The 18,998-nt window shown below is 38.3% G+C and overlaps 1 protein-coding gene across 1 annotated transcript; it reads right to left on the reverse strand.

The window, feature by feature from the left end:
- Positions 1 to 665: 665 nt before the first annotated feature.
- pou2f2a (POU class 2 homeobox 2a) lies at positions 666 to 14,491 on the reverse strand (the record flags this gene model as incomplete). The annotated part of the gene is made up of 15 exons (XM_079485031.1): positions 666 to 973; positions 1,676 to 1,749; positions 2,298 to 2,445; positions 2,539 to 2,587; positions 2,852 to 3,043; positions 3,561 to 3,709; positions 3,793 to 3,934; positions 4,720 to 4,884; positions 5,383 to 5,474; positions 6,213 to 6,318; positions 6,512 to 6,772; positions 7,190 to 7,303; positions 10,083 to 10,117; positions 10,565 to 10,630; positions 14,470 to 14,491. 15 exons carry the CDS (start codon positions 14,489 to 14,491, stop codon positions 666 to 668), a joined length of 1,923 nt encoding a protein of 640 aa, XP_079341157.1.
- Positions 14,492 to 18,998: the final 4,507 nt, after the last annotated feature.

Below are 18,998 nucleotides of genomic sequence, written 5' to 3' on the forward strand. Positions count from 1 at the left end.
TACGGAGTGCATGGACAGTAAATGAAAAGGACGTTTTTGGTGTCGTGTAGAGTTAATCTGATCCTGGACAAGTCAGGTTTCAAAGTCTTAGGTAAAGCTTTTCTCTCCGATTTTTGGTTTTGGTTTTTGGTATTTGGCAATTTTGGCATTTTTGTCATTTTTTTGTCTTTGTGAGTCTCTCCATTCTTCTTCTGTGTTTATTTATTTTTTGGTTTCTCCTTCTACCATCCAGTGACACTTGTCAGATGTCCTTTCTTTGTTCCATTCTTTGCCACCCGTTTTTTTGTTTTTGTTGTTTCTTTATTCCACCGTGAAGGTTTTTTTGGCTCTTGACCCTGCCCTCAATTGTATCAGTTCATGTAAGTTAGTTGTTTTCCATTCAGAAAGGAATAAATGTACATTCTTGCCACCTCTACACGCTGTAAAGATTATTTTTTTGGTTTAAACAGACCACCCATCGTCCTATTCTCTCCTTATCCCCATTCTCTTCTGCTCATTTCTCCCTCCATCTAACTGTATTTTTGGCATTAAAAGACTTGATGAGAGAGCGAGCAAAGGAGAGCAATGGAGGGAAGTGAGAGATGGCTTTGGTTGAAAAGGCGAGTTTTGTTTGTCGTGTTTCGTCCGCCCCTCTGACTCCCCTCAACTGCATCAGGTCGTGTGCGTCACTCGGCCATAGCTCCGCCCAGATGGGGTGGCGAAGCGTCGCCTAATGAGCAGAAGGAGGCGGGGCTTGAGCAGGGGGAGATAGAGCATGAGTCTGGGCTCGCACCGCTGCCGCCGGGGTGCGGAGAAGCCCTGGGGTTGCTAACCAGCCCCATGCCCGCACCCGTCACCAGAGGCAGCAAAGTGGGGCGGTTTAGGAAGAGGGATTGCCGAAGTCCAGCTCCTGGACCTCTGGCTCCACCCAGGAACATCTGGCTGCTGCCGTCAAGAGCAGAAAGGGACATCTGACCACCACTGGCAGCTAGAGCTGTGAAGATATATATGAAAAGAGCACATTAATAGATGCATCTTATATGTCCACATCTAAACGTGACGATGATGATGATGATGATGATGATGAAATGAGTTTAAAGTCAACATGAAATTACTCAAAGCATTTTCATCTATTCTGACATGTTTCATGATGGTTCTTGCACAATAAGGGAAACAGGGAACATGTCTCAGGAAGGTACATCATTTTGGTGTCATGTTGACTGTAAGGCTATGAGATGAAAGGAGCTTTGGAATAAGACAGGAAACGATTCACAAACAATTCCTCTCACACACAAACATAAGCACACACACACGTATGGATGCATTGAGGATGAGGATGTGATGAATTTGTGATGAAATTGTATTTTAGTCCTCTGGTCTTCCCAATTAAGCCACATTTCAGTTTGCTTTTCTTCTCTTTCCGAATTTACTTGTTCACACTGTCAAAATTAAAAGCCAATTGAGGCGCTGAAGCCTTTCCCTAATAATGGATTCATTGGAGAAACCGTTGACAGCTCATGTGGATTGTTGCCTAAACATATTTCACTGTGTTCTGTAAGAATAATATCTGAGGAAAAACCCCAAATGGTGCCTCGATATTTTGTTTTATTTATGGTAAAATTTCGGTAACTTATGTTGCAACCGTCACTGCATCTCAGCTACTTCCGCTTTTCATTTTCCGGTCTCTATGACAAACCTTGCATTGTGGCCAGAGGATTGTTGCTGATGAGAGCCTGGTTCATTCCTGTGCTTACACCCATCATAGTGTTCCTGTAACGTGTCGAGTGCCATTTACACGTGCACACAGACACACGCCATTCACACATGCAGAGAGAAGCAAGCGGTTTAGTGACAATACAGGTGCGAACGTGCCCTTATTGTGATTGTTTCGTGGGATAGAAAGAATTAAGAAAAAGTAAAAGAATTCATGTAAAAGAAATTCAGCATGCTGTCTGTATTAACATTAGCAAGTGGCAAAGCGAAAGCAACATAAATAGACAAATACAGTAAATGTGTCATTTTAGTCTTGAATGTTTAGTCATAATTAAAGCTGGTGACATAATAATAGTTTGTTGTTTTACATTTTTTCAGTTTCATGTATGAATGCTAGAGTAGCAGTCAACGTGATGATGATAGCTAGTGTCCAAAGACCAATTTAAGGAAGGACAATTATTTAGATACCAAACGTTTGTTAATTAAAACCTTTTTTCATACCTTTAAAGATAGAAATTAGTATTTTGTGCAATATATATTAGATACAAATGTAAATACTAAAGTAAGTAAAGTTAATAAAGTTTTTGATATGAACATGTTCGTACCCTGCGTTCAGACCAGGGCTGCTGAGATTGGGTGGAGAGGGGCTGACTGTGCTGAGAGGAGGCGGAGTCACAGAGGAAGGGGTGGAGCTCATTACTGCATGTCCACTGGCATTGACAGGGCAGGCCATGGATACTGTGGGACTGACGGCTACATATAAAGAGAAAGTTAGTGCACGCCCTCGTAACCACGAATAAACCAATTAAAACACACAACCAGGTACAACATGAGCAGGAATCTCACCTGTTGTGCTGAGGCTGGTGGCAGCCGGGACTAGTCCTTGACTGGTCATCTAAAAGATAAAAGGGTGAAAAAGACATAATTAGAAATCATTTGAATTCCAAACATTAAAGTGCATGGATTTGTTCATTACATTTTTTTTTCACATTTCAAGGATCCAATCTTGTCTTTTACAAAACATTATTCAAATGCTTCGTGAACAGACATGCAAGAGCACCCATTCTCACATTGTTTTATCCAAACATCATTTCAATACCAGCCGTCAACCGTAATGGCTTTGGGCTAAATGGACAGCTAATGGTGTAGGCGGGTGTACCATGTGCGGGCTGTAGCAGGGGGTTTTGTGCGTGGGTGCCGGGGGCTGGCTGGGCAGTGGGGGCGTGGCGCTGGACGGGTTGATGCGTTTCTCTTTCTGCCGTCGGTTACAGAACCAGACGCGGATGACCTCTTTCTCCATGTTGAGATGCTCGGCCATCAGAAGGATTTCTTCAGAGGTAGGCTTCTGGTTCTGTGGGAAGGTGAGATGAGATACGCTAAATACCTGCAGTCGGAACCACTTTCATAATAATAATTTCGTCCGAAATGCTCTTTAGAAGTGCCAGGCATGCAAAGACAACATTTGCAAAATTGGTTTTCAGTATTTAAATCATAGCCTTAAATAATTAAATACCAAATATACTTTTATGCATTTATTGGTCTACGCTACTATATGTTTAATATTGAAAGATAAATGTTCACAATACTTAAATAACAATACTACAACAGAGCAAGATATATGACGTTTAATATGGTGACATAATATTCCCCTAAATGAGTTTGTTGATAGACCGCCATTCCCCCAGAGAGAAAAAAACAGCCTCAGCATTTTCAAAAAACATGCAATATCTTTTTCATGATACAGCAAAACTGAGGTCAATCCTAAAGTCGTGCTGTGCTGTGTGCAATAAACATAAAAACTGGAATAAGTACATTTGAACAATATCTGTAAAAAAAAATTAAAATGTTGTGTGATTTGTATTTCTAACCGTGATAAAGTTGCGCTCCAGGGCTATGCGGACGTTGGTCTCAATGCTGGTGCGTTTCTTTCTGCGTCGCCCAGGCATCCCTTCATAGCCCAGCAGAGGTGAGGACAGCGAACTGGGACTCGGCAGCATGTTGTCTATCGCCATGTTTTCTATAAAACAAGCACGTAACCTTACTCGAGAACGATAGTAAATGGAACAAGTATCACGTGTACTCGTGCACTTGAACACACACCTGCGTCGCCCAGCCATTTCTCCAACAGGGGTTTGAGTTTGCACATGTTCTTGAAGCTCAGGTTGAGAGCCTCGAAGCGCGAGATGGTGGTCTGACTGAAATCATTGCCGTACAGTTTACCCATGGCCATACCGACATCCCCCTACATGAGGACATGGAGAAGGATTAGCATTCATTCATTCATTTATTTTGGCCTATGCAAGAGTGATTCTCTTCACAGTTTCTTTAAAATATGTGGATAACATTAAGAACACGCTACAATAGTGAACCGGAAGTTTATATTTCCGTATTTTGACACATTTCCGAAGGAAATGGAATTTCTAAGGAGAAAAATTGTAGGCGTTGCTTTCGTCGTTTTCTGCGATTTGATAAGATGTATAAAAACAGTCGTTGCAATTTGAAATGGAACTGGCAGCAGACTGAGAGTATAGGGGGAGGACTCAACGGATGCTCCGCCCATGCCGTCTAACATATGTCAATTAAGATGGATAGTCATTACAGGAAGTGCATTTTCAGATTTTAACTAAAGGTCATGAGGGCACACTGTTTTAAAAAAGAGAATAACCCACATTGATAAACGATTATCTATGAACGCTGCAATATTTCATGCATTTTTTTTTATTTCACTGGGACTTTAACATTAAATAATGCATTACATAAATTAACAATTTTCTGTATTTATAAATGCTAAATAATTTTTATGTATAAATAATGTTATTAAATTAATGTTTTCAACCATTAACGAAAAATAAACGAATAAAAAACTAAGTTTGATCTTTGATAGTTTGTGTTAACCACAACATTTCTTTATTGTTAATATTCTTACTGTAAACTTAAAAAAGTTTGAACGATTTCATTTTGTTTTCTTTCTATTTATTAAGTTGTATAGAAGATACAAAAGACGGAGGACACTTTAAGCAAACACACCTGTGTGAAACCCAGTTTAATTCGCCTCTGTTTGAAGGTTCGTGCAAACTGTTCAAGCTCCTCTAAATCGCTGGGCTCCTCGGCATGTGGCGTCACTGTGGCAACGGAGGTCAGGGACGGTGCTGAAGATGGGGCGGTGTTCACGCTCTCCACGCTCTTCTCCCTCTGCAATGACCACAGTCTGTCGTCAAGATGATACTACAGTACAAATTGGGAAAACAGACTACTTTCTCAAAAACATGTGAAGTTTAGACCACGCTTCCATTTCATACATATTTCAGAAGATTCTCCCTCTGTGATTCAGACAAGTGAACAATTCCTAAGGTAATCGACAGCGTGCTGCAGAATTTATTAACAAACCATAACATTACTTTTCAAAGCTTTACTCGAAAATGTCATTTATACTGTGTGTGCTTAGAATAACATTCAGCTGTAATATACCAGTGTATAGTATGCATTTTCTTTTTTGTTAGAACAAAAATTGTGCTGTTTACATCAGATCACTTTGTATGTTTGGATCAATCTTCGCCTTATTTTAATTCACATGCTATTTTGAGTGACAGGAAATTAGCAATGTGCATTATGTAGCATGAAGTAAAAAATTGCAATGCATGTTTGTAATCTTTACAACGCTGTTCACAATATCCACAGTGTCTCCCGTACCTGTGCTTGGAGCCCCAGTCTGGGTGGGGGGCTCAACAGACTCCCTGGGCTTTGCTGAGGTAGTGAAATCAGATTTGATGTCGAAAGCAAACCTGAGAAAGAGAGAGAGAGAGAGAGAGAGAGAGAGAGGTATTAAGTTATAAATCATTTACTAAATGTTAATATAAATAACATGTAAAACAAACATATATATAATTATATCATATTTACTTATTATAATATTATGTTTTAACCCTTTCTTGCACAGAGGGGACTTTCATGCATATGCATGGATTTTAATGGCACAGTAGCACATTGACCACTACAGGGGACACTAGTGCATCACCCCAAGCCGTTGCCTGTGTGTACATATGTTTTCATAAAGAAAGGTTTTTATAATTCAATCATGAAAGGGATTTGATTTCCTTTTAAATACACCTCATTTATTTTTGAGTTTGTTTATTTATTCATGTGTTTGTATGGCATTTTAAATATGACATGATATTATAAATATATATTTATTAAATATAAATACAATTATAAATATATAAAACATACATTTACACTCATAGACTTGTTATAGACCACTTTGCAAGATGTAAACTAAAGCACTTCCGGTTAAATTTTTTATTTAATTTGATTTAATCTTACATGTGGAAATATATCATTAACGGTTTAAATGTTGTGTTGGTTGTATTTTGTTCCAACGTTTCTGGAGTTTTAATAAACGGAAACAGGAAGTTCTTCTGGACCAGCGTTGTTTCCATTTTTCAAAGTGGTCTATAGGAGTGAAAGGATTAGCTATCATATGACCATATGACATCCTTAAGTATATTTGGGTCGTGTTTTACCCTGCTGGCCCTGCTGAGCCTGAGGCAACAGGAACTGAGCGGGAGACTGAAGATGGTGACCCGGCATTAGAACCAGCTGCTGTAACTGCAACAACTGCTGAATGTCCTTCAAATGTAAAGAACAAGACCGATGTGAGGATGAAAAGTAAAAAAACAGCAAAAATAGAAAAGCTTATTAAATCATTTGACATATTTGCCGACTTGCAAGCTTTACATTAAAACAGCGATCCAGTTAGAGGGCCTCCATTCAAAACTGCACTTTCAAAACTTAAACCGCACTACTGGATTGGCCGCTGTACCTGGGCAGTGAGCTGGATAGGCTGCGATAGGGCTAGTGGAGGCGGGGCTTGGGGAGGGGCTTGCTCGGTTTTGGCTTGGTTCTGGGCTTGCGCGGCCGCCTGATTAGCCTGCTGCTGTTGTGTCTGCTGCTGCTGATTGGCTGCCGCAGCTGCGTGGGCGGCATGCGCTGCGTTGGACTGCTGCACGGCCGCAGCTAACAGCTGGGCCTGAGCCTGCTGCAACAACAGCTGCTGCTGGTGAGCAGGGAGCAGAGCGGCCAGCTGAAGAGAGGAAGAGGAGCGAAGGACGGAGAGAAGAGATAAAGACCAGCGTCACCAAGCGGCAAAAGGGCATAAAAGCATCTCAGTTGTCAAGCATGCAGGACAGTTTATAAAAACCCTAAGGCATTAAAAGCCTTGTGAAATTTGAAGAAACACATCAACCAAAAGCAGTCAAATGTACAGGGTGAAACAGAGAGAGAGAGAGAGAGAGAGAGAGAGCAAGAAAGACTGTGGGAGAAAATTGATCATGCATTAAAAAAGTCAGTAGATTAGGCCCTGTTCACTCATGTATCGCAAAGATTTATTGTTTAAATATTTAGGTAGTTTTAAGGCATCTGGCATCTTGGTATACCTGTATTTTTCCCACATGTCTTTATGTGTGTGTGTGTGTGTGTGTGTGTGTGTGTGTGTACATACCCCTGCAAGCTGACTGCCTGACAGCATGAGTTGTGTGTGTTGTAAAGTCGGCTGAGCTGGTGGATGTGGAGGACCATGGACACTGGCCATCTCAGCAGCTTCCTCTGCTTTAGTCTAAACACACACACATATAAATACATGAATACACAAACAATAAAAAACACGCTGATCTTTGGATTAAACCCATTCAACACACAATGTTAATTATTGCATAAAAGTATAAACACAAACGACAATAAAACACATTGATCATCACAGCTTTACTTGAAAATCATATAAAACTCAAATCGAATTTAAAATTCTAAACATTATGAAAAATTTAAATAAATAAATCATTTGCACGATTATAACACTTTGACTTCCAAAGCACAAAACACAGATCAGCATTAATTTATTAATTAATGTCGAACTTTCATTTATAATTAAAGACTAAGCTTTTGGTAACACTATAAAAAATCACTTTCATTAATAACTCATTAACATGATGATCACAATTCATATGATCAGGCACTTTTTAAAAATCTACAAAAGATTTTAATAGAAACTATACAATGATCACATGATTATTACTTTATATTTACTGAAAACACTTTTACATTTACAAATGTTGTTAAAGACTTTCCTTGTAATTATAAGTGCTTCACAAACTATTCATTTAACGTTTTATTTATTAATTCATAATTCATAAGACACAGCCTGTAAAGGTCATATTTTGAAGAGTTAGGTTTCAAAGTGAGATAATTCAGTTTTAAAAAATGTCAAATATCATGTTTTTATGATGTTATCATGTTTTTATTGTGTTTTATTGTGTTAGTTAGCTGTTTTTTTGTTGTCCTAAGGGCTTAAATAAAAAAATGTTCACCTCAAAAAAATGCAGTTTGATTGATATTAATTTGAATACACAATAAAAACATGATTTTTAAAATGTTTTAAAAAGGGATTCATCTCATTTTGGAACCAAACTCTTCTTATATTTGTTCATTGTTTGTTGTGTAGACTATTTTGATATTTTATCAAATCATATGGTAATTATTTGTTCTTGTTTTAGCATTTGCATTAAATGTTTATAAACATTTACTAATCATTAGTAACCTTATGAGTAGCCATCTTGATTGTAAATGACCCATGTTTACACAATTTATTAATAATTTGTTCATGTTTTTGCAGTACCCAATTCAAAGTTGACTATTCTTCATTTTTGTGAATGTTTATAAATGGACCTTTGTGACCTCTGACTTTTACAACATTTGTGTAAAGGGCAGAGAAAATTAATCAACATGTAGAGAACCGAAGAAAATCGTAATCCTCAGTAATCAAATCATATTCATCAAAATGACCCCTGCACACTGTTATTGTCAAATCTCAACAAACACATGATCTTACATGTCTAGCTATTTGAATATATAGTAACTAATGATATGTTGAGCATTATATCATGTTTTTCTTAATTATTTTTTAATGCAAGTTATTATAAAGTGTTACCAAACTTTTAACATAATTAAAGAATGACAAAACTAAATGTTTGGTAACTTTAAGGTAATCTATAACAAATAAACCACAAATGACTATGAAAACTAGTATTAAATGAATACACAAAAAGTGCATATTTAAAAAAAACTCTTTACTTAACCCGTTTTCTCACAGCTTCAGACGGAGAGCAGCAGTTAAACTTGTTACGCAGGGAATATCAGTCCAGCATACCTAACAAGAGCGTCTGAACTAATGCAACAGACCTGCTCTCATTTATCTGTGCTCCCTTACTTTCTTTGTTTACCCTTTACCTGTAGGGTCTCTCTCTCTCTCTCTCTCTCTCTCTCTCTCTCTCTCTCTCTCTCTGTCTCTCTCTCTCTATCTTATTGAACATCTCACTTGGAATGCGGCTGAAACCAACATCGTTTGCATATTACCATCTCAGCGTATATTACCTGAAGGTTAGTAAACACAGACAAATAATAGCATTCGGATGAAACCTTTAAACACACCTTTGTGTTGCTGGGAGCAGGAGACAGACAGAAAGGGCTTGTTTTCATTGGCTGGGTCTGAATGAGATGAAAAGAAACAAACGGAATATTCAGGACATATTAGAAAGTGATGATGTTATCCGTGTTTGACATTAACAAAAGGTTCAGATCACACGTCCTGGTGATTTGAAAAAAAAAACTTTAAATACTTGCAAACGACTTAATAAATCAAAGTTAATGTTTGTATATCCAATCTTCTTTATCTCCACTATTACCCAAAATAAAAAACGTGTAAGTACACTGAACACTGTCTCACTAATGCTAGTCTGATTGTTTTTTATCATTACTGCCTTGTAATATTTTTTGTTTATTAAATCATCATGTACATAAACAAAACATGCACATTCGCAGCTCACAGAGTTTAGAAAAACTTAAGAGTGGTGTGTCAGCCTGTAAAGCTAATAAAATATTATCATACGGTGAAGAGGTGCAGTGTATGAAGTTTAGCGGCATCTAGTGGTGAGGTTGAGAATTGCAAGCAACGGCTCACTCCAGCCTCCTTTGAAGCACTAAAGTGGTTGACACAGGACTAAGCGGTCATCACGCTTTCGTTTCTTGCCGAAAGATATAACGTATTTACAAGACGTGCTCCGTAGAGCAGTTTGTCCATTTAGGGCTACTGTAGAAACAATGGTGAATTCCATGTAAGGGGATGTAGATATAAATAGGTAATTCTAAGGTAAGAAAAACATAATGCAGTCTTTATACACCTCTGAAGACATAGCTACTGTATGTATATTCTGTCGATAGGTCCTCCAAAAAAAGACACACAGCACCTTTAAGTGGAGAATTATATTTTTCTGTTTGTTTTTTTATCAAAACAGTTGATTGACATCAAACCACAAACATAAAACTTGTAGAAGTTCACACACCTGATCGCTGGCATCTGGACTGTTCCTCTCAGAGTCTGTAAAACACACACACATACACACATCAGGTCAGAGTACCGCCTCAGGCTCCGGCCTTTACATCAACAAAGCATGGTCTGGTTAGCCAGAGGCATCACATTATTGGAATACCATGGAGCGTTTAACCTGGGTTACTTTATGCTGCTTCGTTTGTGTGTGGGGTGTCTGAACCGGGGCCCTGCTGACTAAAGTGTTCTACCAGTGTGTGTGATTCAGACAAAATGGAAAATGTGAGAACTGTGACAAAATAAATTCTCATCACACACACAAACGCATCGAAGATATTGGTGAATCACAGTTAGGGGGCGATGAAACACGGTCAACGCATCTCTCCCACAAGATCACAGATGGAAACATTGAAACTGTGCTTTGTACAAACGCTGTGGATATTATTATTAAAGGCTAAGTATTATGAGGATTCACATGCACAGAATTATTGTTTTTACCTGTGCTGTCCACAAGAAGCTCAGCTCCCGTCTTGTCATCCACTAAGGCTTTAGACATCCTGATATCTGCAGAAATAGAGCGAAAAACAGCCTCACAAACAATTCTTGAGACATCAGACATCAAATTTATATCATCAGCTACAAAGGGTAGTTCCCAGATAACACATCAAAATATGTGTTTCACAATTTTGAAAATATCTCTATAAATATATATATTTTTTGCACTTATTGTGTGGTGCTCAATGAAAAAAAAGACATATACTGTGTAGTCTTCATTTAGTTTCCCGGACAGGGTTTAAACCTAGTCCCAGACTAATACAAATGTTAGTGCCGACTTGATCGAAAACAATTTGCTTATGTTAAAATATATCAGTGCGATTGTTTTGTCTCAAGATGCACACAGTAATGTTTGTTTGTAAAGGATGTTTTTTAAAAAACGCCTTAAATATCCTAATTTAGCTCAAAACTCCTGGATTAGGCTAATCCCTGTCCGGGATTAAATTGAAATTTTCTTGACACAAAATTACACGTTTTTCAACGTTTTCTTGTAGATTTGCAGTCTTTCCTGTAATTTGACGTGTTTTGAACGTATTGCAAAAATACGTGAAAACACAAAACCAGTGAAATTCCATAAAATCTCAGTTTTTACATTATACATAAACTGTAAAAATAAATGTAAAATTCTGTCTAATTTAATTTTTTAAATCCAAAATTTCAGCCATAGCCAACGTTATTTTAAAAATTGGTCATGCAACATCCAGTGATAACATTCAACATTATAAAAATGGCTACATAAATTCATGCCACAGGTTTAATCAATGAACCTTCAACCCAAAATTCAATATCACCCTCAACCAGAATTCAGCATCCTATTCAACTGCTCTATCTGTCTTTCCTTTGTCCTTTATTTTTCTATTTCATTGTGCTTTTCATCCTGTTTGACACTCTCTTCATCCTAATACAGCACCTGCGCCACACGCAGCGCTCCCGAAACACAGGAGCATGTCCCATCCCGCGCAGCATCATTCATACAGACAAACACACACACAGCGCAGCGCCAATAGCTGTTAATGCAGACGGGAGACGATTTCATCCCGTGAGAGCATGTGGACTTCGCAGAGGGATAACAGCTTTTCTTTATCTCACTCGTGAAATTGATGGCTACCAAAAACCATCCACAGCGTAATGTCCAAAAGCAAATAGATAAGCCTATAGTTTTCCTCTTCTTAAATTTGGTCATATATGAATATACACATATACTGCAAATCAAACGTTTTACAATAGGTTATTCAATGATATTCCGTGCATGAAAGGAATTAAAGTTTATTGGAAAGCAACATTTTTTTAATAAAATGTATTAAATAAAAAGTACTACTTTTTGAAAACATGTCACTATATATGGGAAAAAATATGTACATAAAGTCAGATATTTAAAAACAATTTTGATGACACACCTGCCCAACAGTTTAAGGCATACGATTGTGTTTTTTTAATGCATGTTTCAAAAATGAATGAGCGATCGCTCAAATCAAGAAAAGTCACTTCCAAACCTTTTCACTGAATTTACACCAAAAAATAAACACCAGTCCAAGAGATTGGTAACACACAAGCAACTTAATAACCTGAAATTAAATAATCTATAATGCATGTTATGTCTCAAATGAAGTATCGCAGAGTCGGTGTATTTGTGACTCACCGGAAAGGTTTTCGCTCTTTGACTCCTCTGAACAATCAATGAAAATAACTCCTTCACTCTTTATGTCACTATCACGACTGGTGGTTGACAAATTTAACTTGCTTTAGTCATAGAAGACAAACTAAATTCAATGCCTGTTTCCAACTGAAGCAAACGAAACCCTCCTCCGCCACCCACCGCATTCGAGACGGTTACTAAATTAAGATGAATTACTCACTGATATTGATAGTCAAGTTGAAATGAAAGAAAAGATTCATCACCTGCTTCCACTGTTGAGGTGAACTGTAGATTGCAAGCACAGTGTAAAATCACTGAATAGTCTGTAAAGGTGCCAATGAACTTTCTTGATGTAAAGCCACGAAAGGCCTGGAGAGGCGAGTACGACACACACTGGTTACATAAAAGTGTCTCACACTTCCTTCATGTCTGACTAAAGACCACAAATCACTCGTATAGTTAATATAAAAGAAAACCATATATTCATGTTAAAATATTTCTAAAATTAATAGGTTACTCTGATCTGTAAAAACCTGTAATGTAATGGCAAAAAAAAGAAAATCTTTTGCTAAAAGAAGAATATTGCTAAGAAGAAAGGAACAAAGTCTGTACTTGAAATAAACCCTTTGGTCTAGTTATGCAATTTAAGTTGTGTAATATTAATAACTTTGAATTGCGAATCTTTGTGTATGATTTTGTACAGTTGTGCATTATTTACGTTGACAAACTATAGAAGAAAAATTGAAAAATTGTGCAGTTTACAGTTTTCACCTGAGAATAAAAAGACGTTTTACAACACCGTTTAGCTCAGCTCACCTCACTGAAATATATTTTTGCATAGAATAAAAAAATATATTTTAAGGCAGATTTACCCAAAAACGCAACAGTAATTTGTGTCAGTACAAAGTAGTGCTGGTATTTGTAGGTCACAAAAAACATGAGTAATTTACCCAAACCTTTAAAATGCAGACCACACACTGTGATATCTTTATTTGATCTATTGTTCCGATGATACTATAATTAATGGCTGGAAAAACATAAAAGATTTTGTCACATGCAAACTATTGTGTATCACTATTACCCACAAACCTCTGTGCTGTGAGTCAGTGTAGTGTCACCCACATTTCCTGTTTAAACGTGTGGTATCAAACACACACACACACACAAAGAAAGAGAGAGAGAGAGAGAGAGAGAGAGAGAGAGAGAGAGAGAGAGAGAAATTCTGGGAAAGTTACTTTTTTATCAGGACTAAAGATGTCAAAGTCAAATCATGTTCCAAAGCTTTTGAATACAATAAAACTTTGAAACAAAGTGCACTGAAGTCATTTTCTTAAACTAAACGTAATGCATAAGTTACATTCTATTAAACTTACATTTGAAATATTTTGTAACTTAGGCTACTTACTTTTAATTATGAATGTTTTATTTCTGGAGGAAACAATGCTCTAATTCAATCAAAATTGTATGTAATACCGTTCAAAATCTAGGGGGAGATGAGTGTGTCTGACAGGCATAAATGTAGTTTTGCTGGAAGAACAGCTTTATGAATTACAATAATAGAACTCATCTCAGTACGGTAAAGGCAATGCCGTGTTTTAGTGTAAGCGGGTGTTTATTTGTCAACACGATGAAATGATTAAAAAACAAAAATGAAACTACGGCACGCTGTAAGCTTGTGATTCATACCTATAAAAAATCCTTCATAATGCTTTGGTCAGATTGTGTCAGTCCAATGTGGAGCAATGCACCAGCGCAAATGCAAACACAGCAGAAACCAACAAATAACTTTATGATTGGAAACACAAACACAATCATCTTAAATAATATACGCACGTGAAATATGAATATGAAAATAATAAATACATATTTCCTAAATCTAATTCTTGCTGTACATGAGAGAAGTAAGATAAGTATGTATAAACATTGCCCACCAGGTCCCTATTTCACACACACACACACATATTCCAATCTCTTGCATTCCTCTGAGGAGTTGCTCCTGACATTTCAGTTCTTCTGTCTCTAGTCCAGTTAGTTTTGATGTTCTCTCATTAGCAGAGTGTGTTAGTGAAGGCAGAGCTAATTAACCTTGCGGCCCCCTCTCGAGAGATCATTAGAGGGGAGAAAGGCCAGCGAGACAGAGACTGACTTACCTGCAATTCAGACATTTCGCCATAGCCGCCATTTTCTAAATAACCACAGCCCTCTGTCTTACTGTCCGAGTCCATGGGCTTCATCCGTGTACACAAAACACCTCCGTCCACCTCACCATCCCTGTTCTCCCGGATGAACGACTGACAATCGTGGAACGAATATTCATGCTGTTACTGAAATATTCAAGTCTGAACTTTGGTGTCAACTTCGTGCCCGACAAGTTCTTAGCCAACCCCGTTCATCTCAAATTCTTTTGTACACGAAAGACAGAAATAGACCGAAGCGTTAGAAGATAATGTAGTCACTCTCTCCTAATTTAACCATCCACCCACCTGTCTCCCCTCTTCACCCCTGGCTTTGAACCCAACACTTCCTATGACATCCTCTGCGTGCAAGTCAACTTACTATAAAAGTAAACGAGTTATTGAATAGAGATATGAAAAATATTACTTTTTAAATATTGTGGGCACGTGTCAGAGATGGTTTGATATGATGGACTGAAAGAGGAAGGAGACAAAGAGATAAAGAAAAAGAGATTCTGCTCTAGTCGGCGTTAGAAAGTGCTGGGGTGGCTGGAAAATCTTCATCAGTGAAACGAAAAAACAAGCAGCTTATATCGCACCCTCGTTCTTCCCTTTCTTCACACGCCTCTCTTTTCCACTGTTTTTTGTCAAAGAGCGAAAAGCGACTGCGTCCGCCCGACGAGAAAAGAAACTGCAATGGCGGTAAGCGACCGCAAGGGGGAAGCAGACGCCATCAATGTGCTACATCAAACGCTTGCTTCACGCCAAACACGAGACTGCAGGAGGATTTCCTCGTGATTTTTAAACCGTGAAATGTAAACCTGCTTTTGGATTTTGCTGTAGGTTAGTTACGTGTGGTTTTATCAGGTAAGCTGTGCTTGTTTCAGTATAAATACATCCTGCATTCGAGTTACGCGACAGATCGATATCAAACGAGCCTCGAGCTGCACGAGATTCTGAACTTTGAGTTTTTATTTTATCCATTTTTTGGTATATTTAATTTTATCTGTTTCAAGTCATGGTCTATAAGTTATCGTTTTTTGGCGTAAATCGTTTTTTATGTAGAGTGATTCTAAAAAATTAACACACAATTTAAATTACAGTTATTTCCACGTTCATTTGTATATATATTTCTATTTCTGACATTAAGTTCCTAAAATCGCCTCAAAGGTCACCAAATACTTGCGTGATGTAACAAACGCATGCAACGCAACACCCAACGTTATCAATGACATTTTATGTGAATCGTTCTCGTTTTCACATCATTTTCTAAATCCACGGACCTTGTGTTAAAACGGCGTTTTTTTGCATTAAAGAAAATTATATCAAATATATTAATACATTAAAAGCTATACTTATACGTTGAACTGAACTTTCTCCGTATATTAAAGATTTCACACCGTGCAATATTCAAGCTACACCCATCAATCAATTAGTCGCATTTATATTAAAATCTCCACCACACACTTCTATGCAGAAACACACACACACACACACACACACACACACACACACACACACACACACACACACACACACACACACACACACACACACACACACACACACGCATTTATTATTCAGCAACATGACAGTGGATGTGTCCTCCGGACTGCCATAAGCCTTTTAGCCCACTGCTCATAATGAATCTGTCTTTAGAATGTGTGTGTGTGTGATGTTCAGGGTCACGGTCAGGGGTTTAGCAAGTTTTTGGGCCCCCTTTTATGTACCCCCAACCTCCTCTGTAACGCCTGTCAGGACCGTGACAGACGGCGCGTGGGTGTGTGTGTGTCCGCGAGAGGGCTGCTGGGTGGCGTGTGTTGGGGTCAAGGGTCACTCTGCCAGGCACCCTCCCTCATCTCCCTCCCCCTGGTCTTGGCCCCCTTAACCTTTTGGGAGGCCAGTGAGGGGGTACGTCTGCCTTGGAGGAACAGGAGGCGGGGTATATCTTACAGACAGCTCTATAAATAATGGCGGGTGCTGTTCATAGACTAGTTGTGCGCCTCTATATAGTTTTGATGTAATTAGTTAATGGTGCAATTGATAAAGAGGCTGCCAAAATGTAAGACAGCAATACATTAGCCACTATATTTGCGTCAGTCAGCGTATAATGTAATAGTTGCATGAGAAAAAAAGATATACTGAATGTATATCAAAAACGAAATCATCCCACAGTTTTAATATTTAAAAACAGGATATGCTTATAGAAGGAAGTTGGTTGTACCGTACACCCTCCATTGTAAGTGGGTAATTGAAAACATGTTTTGCTGTTCACAAACTGAGGGAGGAATAAAAATGATTTTCGGAGGTAATCGAGAGCATGTCACAGATGTTGTCGATAGAGCTTAACTTATGTTTAACCCAGAATATCCTTTTAACCCAGACTAAAGCAACACCACAACAACAAATCAAAAGATAAACGTGGCGCTCTAAAGTACACACACATACACACAGAGCTTCTCATAAGCACAGCCATGACTCCCCCTCCACTCACGGAGAGATGCAGAGGCAGGTTAGGGTGTTAAATCTTATCGGCTGTTGACCTGATTTAAAGACAATAGAGCAGAACAATGGAGGAGTACAGGTTTAAAATTAGACCTCTCACACTCTTTAAAAGAGACACACTAATAGAGTTGCATCATATTCTCATCATGTTTGGATTCGGTTCACCTGATGAATCACTTCACTTCAAGTTATAAAAAAACATTGTTGCATTAAAATGGAAAACATTTCGATTCAACGACTGTAAAGAGATAGAAATTCATGTTTTTCTAAGAACAAAAAGTTCCAAAAATAAGATCGCATGCTTAAAACAAGCAAAAGATCGAGTTTATTCAACACAAAAATAATAACTTCACTTTTGAAGTGTAGACGTAAATGTTGAGACTTTACAGCTTTTTGTATCAGTTTTGATTTATATAATTTATTAAAAGATGCTCTTACAATATAGCACTAATGGCGATATAAAAATTATGAAATATTTTTGCTTTGTCAAAACTTTACACTGAGCATCTCAAAAGCTCCAGGCCTCACTCGTTCCGTCTATTCCTCTCTCTCTCTTTCGCTCTCTCTTTCTTTCTCTCTCTCTCTCTCTTTCTTTTTTCAGTACAGCATGCAGCAGTGCTGGTCAGCTGTGGTCATGACATCACTGGACATTACAGCTCTCCAATAGGACACCTAGCAACGTTGCCAGGCAACAGCAGTGAAAGACCTGCATCCGTGTGTGTGAGTGAGCGTTTAATGTGATAATCTAACTAAGAGCGAGAATTTTCCGTGATAAATTAATAAATTGGTCTGGTTTTTTTCTAAAATAAATGTATCATTTAAAAATTTTTACCATATTACACTGCTGTGTTTTTAGTTAAATACTTGCCTTTTTAATATAATAATGTAATGAATTATAACAGCATATGTTTTTAATGTCATAAATATAGTTATCAATGCATGTTATTCTTTCCTTAGAAAGACTTTTATTTTAAAGGTTTAGATTTGCACGTTTGTGCAGAAACGTTTGTGTACCTGTTCAGTTATGTGAATCTTTCGCTGAGGTTTAATTGTATTATTGTGTTGTATGTGTGTGTGTATTTTCTAAGCCTCTGGCCATGTGTGTGTTTCGTACTAGGAGCTTGCGAGCATCTTTGCGGCGTGTGTGTTTCTAAGAGCAGGTTTAGGTAAATATATTTGTGTGCACCTGTGTACAAGCCGCTCTCTCAGTGAGTATTTTGTATTTTTATTTGTGTACGTGTACGTGTACGTGTATGTGAGTCTCTCGCCTGGTATATTGTATTATTGTGTGTGTGCCTCTGCGTCTACCGTCTCAGGAGTGTATATTATATCCGATACAGTACCTCTTTCTCGCACCACATATTTCTGGGCCGATCGATACCTCTGACTCCCTACAAGACAATAATCGCTCCTCTCTCCCCCCTACCCTGTATGGCTACCATTATTACCACCCTCCCCGGGGGAACGCACAAAACAGGGAGGGAGGCCAACGCTTCCACCCTTCCTCCATCCCTCTGTCCGTCCACCCCGACCCTCTGTCCTTCTATTATTTCACCCTGACACGCGGTGCCGTTGATGGACGGATGGATGGAGGGAACGAGTGGACAGCAATGAGCAACTGGAAGGGTGTTAGTCAAAGATCTGAGTAAATGCAGGACAAAAAGTGGAAAAAGGAAAGACAAAGAGAGGAAGAGGAGGGAAATCACAATGATTGTACAATAAAATGGGGATGACAAGAGAAGGCAAGAGAGATTTACACAGCCGTCTCCTTATAAAGGATAACAGCAGATCCGAAGAGAATGGAAGGGATCTTAGAGAGAGAGAGAGAGAGAGAGAGAGAGAGGGGGTATAATTATGACTGTGTCCTGTCAATCCTTTCAAAGTGCAAAAATAAAAAATATAAATCCTGTGCAAATGTACACAAGTCCAAGTTCGCTATAAGCACCGATGCCGAGCCAATCTAATGTGTCCACAAATCCCATCTGCGGGCCGAGGACAGTGTGTGTCCATGACAGAATCTACTAAGCAACTAAACAGCATGATGTATGTGTTATGGGGGACG

The sequence above is a fragment of the Barbatula barbatula genome, assembly GCF_947034865.1.
Source record: "Barbatula barbatula genome assembly, chromosome: 21".
NCBI classification, from domain to species: Eukaryota; Metazoa; Chordata; class Actinopteri; order Cypriniformes; family Nemacheilidae; genus Barbatula; species Barbatula barbatula.